The sequence below is a fragment of the Belonocnema kinseyi genome, chromosome 2 (genome assembly GCF_010883055.1).
Source record: "Belonocnema kinseyi isolate 2016_QV_RU_SX_M_011 chromosome 2, B_treatae_v1, whole genome shotgun sequence".
Classification (NCBI taxonomy): Eukaryota; Metazoa; Arthropoda; class Insecta; order Hymenoptera; family Cynipidae; genus Belonocnema; species Belonocnema kinseyi.
In genome coordinates this window covers 97839204-97850720 of record NC_046658.1, presented here as the reverse complement: position 1 = coordinate 97850720, position 11517 = coordinate 97839204, and the positions used below count along the sequence as shown (strand labels likewise).

At 29.7% G+C, this 11517-nt stretch overlaps 1 protein-coding gene across 4 annotated transcripts in view; it reads right to left on the bottom strand.

The window, feature by feature from the left end:
- LOC117183122 (protein phosphatase PP2A 55 kDa regulatory subunit) overlaps positions 1 to 11517 on the bottom strand; it is a 164626-nt gene that overhangs the window by 34199 nt on the left and 118910 nt on the right. For 2 of the 4 annotated variants that reach the window (XM_033376303.1, XM_033376302.1), the window contains 2 exons: positions 4715 to 4780; positions 4424 to 4521 (listed from right to left, as the gene is read on the bottom strand). In XM_033376303.1, coding sequence (XP_033232194.1) covers positions 4424 to 4521; positions 4715 to 4780 — 164 coding nt within the window. Of the gene's footprint in view, positions 1 to 4423; positions 4522 to 4714; positions 4781 to 8519; positions 9485 to 11517 lie in introns of those variants that run through there. The other 2 variants (XM_033376304.1, XM_033376305.1) reach the window with 2 other exon arrangements.

The window sequence follows — 11517 nt, the reverse complement described above, 5'->3', positions numbered from 1 at the left end:
TTTGGTAAAAAAAAAGTGCCCGGATTTTTTGCAAGGCATAAATCCACAGCACTTAATTAGCACTAAATTTCTGCGCAAAGAGGAATTTGATATCACTAATAGTTTCCGAGTTTCGCATACCGGAGTTGTGGCTTCAGCTGAAGCTAGCATTACCACATGTTTTTGGCCAAAATTACCGGGCACAAAATTTCTTTTCTGCAGCATAAATTAGCACTAAATAAGCACTGAATTATGGCATAGTGCCCATATCAATATGACAATGTTGTAATACGAGCTTCCGGGACCTAACAAATTCAAATTAGAAGCGCTCGAAATTGAAATTTAAAAATTGTGAACCGTTCATATATTAACTATTTTTTAAAAAGGTATTGCAAAAAAAGTGCAAATTTCAAGGTTCTCTTAAGATTAAATAAAATCCATTACAATAAACATTTTTTAGTGTCCTTTATATAATTTTTAAGGTAAATTTCTATAAAATCACAACTTATCATCACTATAATTGTGAAAATGTTTGCTTGCATGGTGCAGCATATTGAAAGGTGAAGCAAAAATGGATTTTTTTTTGTTTTTTTCTCTGCTGATTTACTTAAAATATATATTCATTTGATTTTTATTATTATATAAAAAAAATTAAATATATTAACATTTTTCCAACTTTTTTGTAGCCATGAAAATCGTTTTGGATAACTTTAAATCAATTAAAATGGTTGAAATCCGTTTAAATCCCATGCAATCTGTTATCCTGTTCTGAATTCGCTAAAATCTTTTAAATATTTGGAAGTCCTATAAAGTCCCTTCCATCTTGTGAAATATTCATTAAATTTTCTCTCTAAAATACCAGTTAAATCCTAAGAAATCTTTGTATTCGCTGAGAACCCCCTGAAATTTAATTTTAATTTCACTTATTTTCCAGATTTCTCTATAAAACTCTAGAAATCTTGGAATATTCTACAAAATTATTTTAAATCATTTCAAATTAATTGAAATAACTTATAATACCTTGAAATCTTTCGTTTGCAGATCTTAGAAATCATTAAAAATAAGTATAAATCATTTGGAATCCCTTGAATATTTGAATTAATTTAAACTTTTTCATTTAAGCTCTCTAAAAAATACCTTTTAAATCTCCAGAATTCTTTGAAATACGTTGAAATTTAATTTAATTGACAAAGCTATATAGGAATGCCTTAAAATTTTTCATTTGAAAATTGTAGAAATCCATTACAATCAGTAAAAATATTGAATAAAATCCTTTAAATGCCTTAAAATCGTTGGAAATCTTTCAAAATCCAATGCAACTTTATTCATCTTTTGACTGCCCTCGAAACCCTTCCTTTTGAAATTGTAAACATCCAATAAAAGTGAAAATCATTTGTAATCCCTTGAATATAAATTAAATTGAACTTTTTCATCGAAGTTCTCCTTAAAAACCCCATTCAAATCCCTTAAAGTGTTTTCTTTCAAGATCGTAAAGATCCATTAAAAAGAGTAGAAATCATTTTAAATAACTTAAATATTTAAATTAAATTTATTCATTAAAGTTCTCTAAAAACCCGTTCAAACTACTAGAAACCCTTAAAGATTCAATAAATTCCTTTAAATACCTTGAAATGCCTAAAAAACGATTCAAATCTTTGAAACCTCGAAGATCCCCTTGAAATTTAATTTATATTCCAAAGTTTTCTAAAAATCATGTGAAATATTTGGAAATCCTACACAATTATTTTCAATGCCTTTTTTTTTAAATATTTTGAAATTTTTTCAAATCCTTTAAAATCTTTTCTTTGGATATCGTCAATTACTTTCAATATTTTAACATTATTTATTTCTATGCTCAATCTCTTGTGATTTTATATATACAGGGTGTTTAGCGGTTCTTAGGAAGGAAATTCAAGGTCTTTTCCAGGTCTTCCAGGTCAAGAATTGTTTGCAGGTCCCCCTTTTTAAATTTAATAATGAAATAACAGTTTGTTACTGATCTAAAAAATTAATCATCTCATTTTTATTGTCCAAAATTTTTTCAAGAAAGCAGAAACATAAAAAAACAAATTCTAAATTTTTTGCGAACATAAGTCGTTTTTGAAATCCTTGAAATCGTTGTGGATTCGTTGAAATCTCTTGAAGTATTTAAAATATTTGTGAAATCTTGAAATTTCTGTGAAATATTTTTTAATTTTTGTAAAATATTTGAAATCCTTGAAGTCTGAAATATTTGTGAATTTTTTGAAAATATTTGTGAAAGTTTGCTTAAATCTTTGTTTATGAAATCTTTTGTGTTAGATTAAAATAATTGGAATCTTCTCAAATTTGTTGAAACCTTTTGAATTAATTGAACATCTTTAAAATATTTTTGAAAATTTTTGGTATGCATTTCAAATCATTGATATCGTTTAAAATCTTCGAAATGTTTTAAAATCATTCAAATTTGGTATGCTCTACGCTGTTTGAAATCTTTAGAATTCTTTTAAAAGGTTTATGAAATTTGCATCTTTTCGGTTGCAAATTAACCTTTTTGTTGAAAATTCATATTTTTGACTAGAAAATTTCACAATTAAGTTGAGAATTTATGTATTTTGTTGCAAATTCGTCTTTTTTGGTAGAAAAGAATTTTTTTGTAAAAAGTTAATCTATTTTAGTTAAAAATCGATTTGATTTAGTTAGAGATTCAATTATTTTGTTGAAAATTCGTCTTTATGGCAGAAAATAAATTTTTTTGGTTGAAAATTAATCTATTTTAGTGAAAAATCGATTTGTTTCAGCTGCGGATTCAAGTATTTTGTTGAAAATTAGTTTTTGTTGGTTCAATCCAACTGTTTTTCTTCTTCAATTTTTAATATAAACTGCTAGATTTTTCGTTGAAAACTCATCTTTTTTGCAGATTCAAAATTAAACTCCTTTTTTGAAAGTTGACCTGCTTTCTTAGAGGTTAATTAATTTGGTTAAAAAAATTTTTAACTGAAAATTAAACTATTTTATTTAAAACTCACGCTCAAATTGATCTTTTCTAGTAAAAAATTAATCTTCTTGATTGAAAATTCTACTATTTGTATAAGAATGTATGTATTTTGTTAAAAATTCGTCTTTTCTAGTAAAATGTTTTAATTTTTGTAAAATATTTGAAATCTGAAATATTTGTGAATTTTTTAAAAATATTTGTGAAAGTGTGCTTAAATCTTTGTGTTTAAAATCTTTTGTGTTAGACTGAAATCATTGAAATCTTCTCAAATTTGTTAAAACCTTTTGAATTAATTGAACATCTTTAAAATATTTTTGAAATCTTTCGTATTCATTTGGAATCATTTAAAATCTTCGAAATGTTTAAAAATCTTTTAAATCTGGTATACTCAACCCTTTTTGAAATCTTTTATTCTTTTAAAAGGTTTATGAAATTTGCATGAAATCTTTTTTATTCATTTGAAATTATACAAATATTTTTTACCTATGTAAAACCTTTTGAAATCTTTAAAATCTGATGTAGACGCTTTTTTTCAAATCTTTGAAATCCTTGCAATCTTCACGAATCTTCTTAAATATTTGTAAAATTTTTCTTAAATCTTTGCTTGTGAAATCTTTTTATTTCGTTGAAATCATTGAATTATTCCAAATCTTAGTTAAATCTTTTCAAATCTTCGAAATCCTCGCAATCTTTATGAAATGTTCAAAATCTTTATGAAATTTTTGTGAAATGTTTGTCAAATATCTGTGAAATTTCCCTTAAACCTTTGTGAAATCTTTTTTATTCATTGAAATCATTGAATTATTTGAAATTTTTTCAAATCTTCTAAAATGATTTGAAACCTTTTGAAACTTTTGTAAATTGTTGTGAAATATTTGAAATCTGTTCTACACGGCTTTTTTAAATCTTGAAAATCCTTTTAAATACTTTAAAACCATTGAAATACTCTTGAAAAATTATTCACAATATTGAAGCCTGTTCATTTCCGTATATAAAATATTTTATAAAGTCTAAAGAAAAGGCCTAGAAATCTCTTTACTCTGCAATAGTAAAAGGTGAATTATATTTTGATAAATAAAAAACTTTTTCAGTAGCAAGATGTCTTCTGAACGAGAATTTTTTTTTTTATGATAGACTACAAGATTTAAATTACTTTTCGCATTTCAATAAAATAACGGTTTCAAAATAAGAAAAACAAAATTAATTGAAGATTCTCGTGAAAATTTTAGGGAGAAGTCAAGATTTTCAAGGTCACTAGACACCCCAAGATAGGAAAACTCATTATAAACCTATACTGAATTTTCCCAAATACTTTTTCATATGGAGGGAATAAAAAGAATTGCAGAGAGAATGTGCAGCATATTGCTAAAGTAATTAGCCTCTCGGATGAAGCTTAAACTCTAGCATAAGATTAAAATAACAATTTAACAAACTAGATTAAAGACTCATTGTTAGAATTCAACTCACAATAGGGTCCCTCTGAAAAATTACTACTCGACCACCCTTGTCTCCCGTTGCAAGAAGGTCACCATCGTGGTTGAATTCGACGCACGAAATAATGTCAGCTGGAAGCATAAAAATACACATCGATAAACATAAAGCCGAAGAAACGCAGTAATTATATCAAGATATTCATCAAAGTGGAAGCTAAACGCTACGCTAAGGCACTCTACGAACCTCATTTCGGAGTGCAAAGAATGATAAGATAACGTTTCTCAGGTTTGTTTAATCTACGTAAATGAAGAAGACAGTAATTACCTTCAGTGACATCATCCTCTAAGGTTCCTTTAACCTGAGAGAAACACCATTGGATATCGCCATTACCTGCGATCAAACAAGAAAAAGCCTTTATTAGCATGATAAAAAGCGAGGGTGGTCCAAGAAATATGCAAATTGATGCTGGAACTTTATTATTTAAGCGTTGAATTCTTTGCCGTAACCAGTTTATCACATAAGTTTGTAAAAGATTTATTAGAATATAAATTTGAGTTTACTCGAGTATTATTTCAGATAAGGGGAAGACTTGTAACTTAAAAAAAAAGGTCTAAGCAAGCTTTTCAAATTATGAGGACAATTGGAAAATTTGGCTTCTGACGAAAGCAAAACATTGTTGTGTAAACGAAATTTGGTATATTGAAAATGTATAAAAACATAACATTTAGCAATGAATTCGCTTCTGGTTTTTAGGTTTCCAACCACGTAAGTTTTTCTGTACTTAATGTTAGGTATGAGCGATGTGATTTATAAGAAACTGTATGTATTAGAAAAAGAATGATTCCAAACCAGATCTTGGATTGTGAAATTTACGAAGTCACAGTGCAAATAACCCAAGAAAGTAGGCAACATTTCTTTACCAAAGCAGGGAAATTATTTGTGAGAAATTCTTATAGTAAACGATTCAGCATTTATGCCCATTAATACCATAAAAACAGCACAACGCACAAATAATTTCCTGGTTAAAATATTATTATCTTCGGCTAAAAATAATATGTTTGATATATTAGTTAGTACCAATATATGGGTCATTTCAAATTAAGTTCGGAATTATTGCCCGCAGTAATTTTATTGAGAATTATTTTATTTTTAAATATCACCCATAAATTAGGTGCTTCGTCTCCTAGTGTTTGGGACTAAAAACTATTCAGAACTTTTGAAAAGTTCTTTTTAATAATTTTTTAGCTATATTTATCCTTGTCAACGAAATTCGCGTCAGCTACGTTCTACAGTTTTTAACGTATATTTCGAGAATAAAACGCTAAACTGTGTTCTTTAAATCTAACTTTACTGTAAAAAGTGCGAAGAAACGTATTCTGAAGTTATAGAACGACTTTATAAGGAACTATCATAAGAAAATTCTTCAAAAAGTACCTTATCAAGTTTTATAATTTGTAAACAACTACGTTCCCATACCTTTATTCTTTGCCCATTCATATTTTTTTAAATTGTTTATTTTTTGCATACTTCTAATCTCGACAAAATCCAGCTTTTGAATGAATTAAAATTACTCCATATATTAAATTTAAAATTAAAAAACGAAGTCCGCTGTTAACTCTCAATTTAAAAATACTTTCGAAATTTCGAAATTGTTAAAGATATTTCTAATTATTTCAAGAGATTTTTAGAAATTTCCAAAGATTTTAGATCAAATTAAGAGATTAGAGAGAATATTATGCGATTTAAAATGATTTCTAAAAGTGTATAGACTAAAGAATTGTAATAGATGTCGGAGACTTTCTGAGTTTTAACCGATTTAAGAATATTTCAAAGGACTTTGAGAGATTTCAAAATATTTCAGGGTATATCCCAAAATTTATAGAGGTTTCAATGGATTTCAAAGAATTTTTAGGATTTACATTGTTTTCAAAGAACCTTTATGAAATTTACTGTATTTTTAAAAATTTGAGGCATTTACAAAGTACTTCATAAGTACATCATATTAAGGGTTACATATAACTGAAAAAAGCAAGGAATTTTCCGATTTTAGAAGAATTTCAAGTGATTCCAGAATATTTCGAAGGATTTCCAAAAATCTGTTGAGATTTAATGACCTACGAAAGAATTAAAATATATTTTAAATAATTTTAGAAGACTGGAAGTAATTCGTAGAGATTCTAACGATTTTTTAAATGTTTTCAATGTATTTGAAAATATTTCAAGGCAAATCACAAAACTTGTAAAGGCTTCCGTGAATTTCAAAGAATTTTCAGAAATTGCAAAGTATTTTGAAAAATTTCAGAGATTTACAAAGTATTTCAAAAATTTTCACTGTATTACCAAAAGGATTGCAACTAACTTTAAAACATTTCCAGGAATTCGTACAGATTTGCAAGTTTTTCAAGAATATTTTAAGGGATTTTCAACAATCATTTGAGATTTCAGTCTATGGAAAGATTTTAATGGATTTCAAATAATTTTGGAAGACTTCACGGGATCTAGAGTAATCTGAGGATTTTGTAAAATATTTCGAGGAATTTAAAGAAATATTCACAGACCCCAAAATAGTTTAAAAGATTTGAAGGATTCGCGAAGTATTTTAAAATATTTCACAACATTTTAAGTTACTTTTAAAGATTTCGAGGCATTTGACAGAATTGCAATTGTTTTGTAAACATTTTACGAAATTTCAGAGAATTTATGAGGATTACAAAATATTTTAAAGGTATTTAGGTTAAAAAGAATCATGGGGCATTTCAAATTAATTAAAGGAATTTAAGGAAAATTTATAGTAATTTAGACTTTTAAAATTGTTCAATTGATTATCACGGTTCAAAAATTGTTATAAATGTCTTCATAGTATTTGAAATTATTTGATGGATTTTTATATAAATTTATAGGATTTTATGAGCTTTTAGAAGATTTCAAGGTATTTTAAACAATTTGGTGAGGTTTAAAAATTTACAATAGTGGTCAATTTCTAAATAAACAAATATTTGTGTCACTTTTATAGGGTTGGTGGTCACATTTTTTCACTAATTTAGCCCTTTTCATCTTAGTACTTAAAATATGGAAATGGTCATCATTTTCACACAAATTTAAAGCAAATCTTTATAAATTAAAAATATTGCGCTTAGCACTATTACATTAAATTTATTGGTTCGACAGAGCTTGTTAACATATTTTCAAAGAATAGTATATAACAATTTTTTGATAAGAAACCAATAAAATGAATGAATTTCGAAAATATTAAATACCACAAGTTTAAAAAACGTTCTAAAGCAACCTGCCACAGCGATATATTATGAAGAACAACTTTGAAATGTAAAGTTTACCTTCGTCCAATTCTTAAATTATTTTGAAACGACTGACATAAACTAATTATTTTAAAGCTGCATAACTACAGGTTCGATATTGGCTTTAATCAATCTTCCAAACTGTTTGATACTATAGCAATCTTTAAATAATGCGAGTGTATTAAAATTTTACTTTTGAAGCATGATGGAAATAAAGTTAATACTATAATAATAATAATAAATTATTCAAAGTTACTACAGAAAAGAAGAAACTATTAGTTGAAGTGTTTTCTAACCTCAAAGGATTATTATGTGATCTTGACAAAATCAGATCTTTCGTTTAATAAGCATGGAGCACTTGAAGATGAGTACAATAAAAATAAATTATGGTAAAAAATATTCTTCCCGTTGATTACTTTACTTAATGACAAAAAATTCTAAAAATAAAAAATTCTCCACTCTTTATCAACACACGTGTAAACTTGTGCCAAAAAGTAAAGCATTATTTCCTCACAACCCAAAAATTGAATATAACCGTTACTAATTAAATTTTCATAATGCTCCAAAATATGACACATTTAACCTCAAATGTTGTACACAACTCGGAACAAAATAATTGTTTAACTGAAAAGAAAAAAAACCAACCCAAAACCTGTTTAATTTGTGAATTACACTGAGTAAGTACTGATAATTAGTGTAAAATAGTGTAGAGGAAAAAGAGAGTGCGAAAAACGAAGGCCAGGCATCAGGCAGCAGGACGTCAGGAGAGGAGATCAAAGAGCCAGTGAACTGTATGAGAATGCAATTTGCTTGAAAGAAGAAACGGGGCCTACTTGAAGTTTCGCCGCAATCCATCTCGTCTCTAGACCGCCGCCGGGTACTTATGGTGCATCTGCCCCCCGGTATCGCGGGGGTGGGTGAGATAAAAAAAAAGGGTTGGGGAAGGAGAACAAGTTGTTTGATCCGGCGACGTGTGTATTCACTATGAGTACAGTATGGCACAATTGGGCACTATGCAGTAATTATCAGTCTCAAGGCTGCGACGTGAGTGGCGCCGTTTGGCGAGGATGCGGAATTGGAGTATCCGGAAACGTAGCGCTAGCGCGAGGTCCGCCAGTGGAGGACGGACGTCCGTGCGTAGAGTAAATTGGGTCAAGGTTCGCTGTGCCGCAGTAGTTCGGGTTCAGCTTCAGATTCGGGTAAGTGGCAGGAGATTAGCGAAAAAAAAGGAAGTTTAGAGACTGGAAAGAACTGCGTGTACGAGACAGAGGGAGAGAAAGATAGAACAACACCTGGCGCGTAAAGTTTTTTTCTACGAAAAGTGGAATCGAGACTCTGGTGAGCTAGGCTAGGCCCCGGTTGCTTAGCTGCTACTTACCGGCCATCTCGGACGCGAGAGTTCGTGTCGCGAAGCCGCGAAGGGGAAGAGCAGACAGACGGGGGGACGAAACGCGGGCGGATTTTCGAAAACGTTTTTTCACAATAGGCGAATTTTTGGAGAATGGAGAATTCGCAGACAGGGGATCAGAGCCCTCGGGCGCGCGCGCTGCCTTTCTCGCTCCTGCGGAGGGCAGCCGGTTGCACGAGGAAAGGATGCTTCTCGACGAGAGGCGTGATGTCGAGAGTCATACGCGTTTCGCTTTGTCACATAGTCACTGAAACACATTGATTAAATCCGCACACGCTAGCGTTTTCTATGGCCGCGAAGAACTCAATCTTTCATAACCACCACGACCACCACCGAACACTACTTTTTGCGTGACGTCACGCAGTTTTCCTCCTGCTGCTACTGCTGCTTTTCCACGGACGACGCCATTTTGACCGCGGTTATAACCGAGCTCTTCCGTGTATCACCGACTACATACGATGTACCAAGCGCGCCAAAATTCACATTTGAAATTTCGAACCGAGATTTATAAACTTCTTTGGATGGGTTTAGGCAGTTATACTTCGAAAAAATTCAAAATGATTAGATTCATTGGTAATACTACCGAAAAGTTTCTTTATGGCATTACAAAGAAATTCACTTTTTTTTTAATTACTCGCAATAGGAAAAGTCGATTGCAAATTTGTTGTATATTCACAAAAAAATTGTTTTTCTTTTCTTTTGGATAAAGTTCATGGAAGCAAATGAAGAGTGACAGTACAGAACTAGATAACCAACAAAATGGGAATTTTTAGGAAGAGAGAAAAAGTATACTGCATGAAAATAAAAAAAGTTCCATCAAAACAATCATCCTGTTACGAGAAAATTCAAATTGAAGGATTTGTTATCACAGTATGACAGAACCAACGAAAAATTTGTTTTGAAATTTTTCTAAAACTTCTAAATATTTTGTTATATGATTTGATTTTCTTCATAAAATTTTTGGAAATTATTTAAAAATTAAAAAAATATCCTTCAACTCATCCAGGTTCTTTTTTTACAAGTTGACTAATCTTTTTCAATATTATTTCTTAAAATTCATAGAGTTTTTTATTATCCTGAAACACTTCATAATTTTGAAAAAGTTTGAAAACTTGTTGTTCAAAATCTTCAAAAAACTACGTTTAAATTTTTTTTAAATCTTTTCAAGTTAAAAATGATTCATGGTGTGGAATTGAATTGACCCTAATTTTTTTACTTAACATTTGTCTAAGTTCCTTTTCGAATGTTTGGGAAGTTATTTAAAATGTTTTTCAATTTTCTCTTGAAATTCATTTTTCAAAATAAAAAATTTGGTTATCGACCCTCCCCCTCTCTCCGCCACACACACCAGCCAATTTGTTCTTTTTCTGGAAAAAGAAAATCTGTATTTCTTTATTAATTGTATAAACAATTCACCAGCGTTGAGTAATATTTTTAAAGATATGTTCCAGTTATTTCAAATTTTTTTTTCAACATATGTTTCCCCTGCAAATCCTGAAAATTTACTGCTTTCTGGAAACAGTGGGAAATAATGACGTATTTAATGAATCTTATGAGTGTTATTTTTTGTAAAAGACAGTTGGCGATTATTTAAAAAATTAATAATCATTAACTTGCGCCTTCTCAATTCTGTGTTTTCTTATCTCAGGGCTTACATTCTAATTGTTCAAACAATAATATTTGTTAAATAATATTTTGTAAACCACTTTTTTCAATTAGGTTAAAGATATTTATTTTTTAGATCTCGTCTGTCCTTCGCGAAAAAACATCGCTCTTAACATTCATTAACTGCGTCATTAATTCCAGACAATAATAACTTTTTACACTCTACAGGGACGAAAATGTAAGGAAATGAAGCTTATATAAACAATTGCCAATATCCTAAACAGAAAATTATTAATTTTAAAATTCGTTAAATACGTGATTCAATCCAGAAAATACTAACTTTTCACTATTTGGTGGAAATAAAATTGTTTAAACAATTGAAAATTAATTTTAAAATACTTGGAAACTTTTCATTTATCGAATAAATATAATCAATTATGGAAAAATTCCAAAAAATAACGCGTTTAGTATGCATTTTACATAGAACTGTTATTTTGAATTCCTTGGGGCATTTCCCGGGCATAAGACCAGAATTTCTCTTACCGGAAAACGCAAAAATGAGAGAGGGGGGAGAAAAATGAACTTACAACGAGTATCAATAACGAATTATCGGTACAAATAGTCCATATATCAGGTTCCGTTGTTCATAGTGATAGAAAACCGTCTATTCGTACGGAACTTCCGGCACACGTAGCCACGGTCTTCTTTAAAATGACAAGTATTATTATTATTATTACACCATTAAGCCATTTCCCTTTCGGGGTAGGCGTGACTCACTCGGCAGGGGAAAGGAGTAGTGTGTGGATGGGATAGAGATT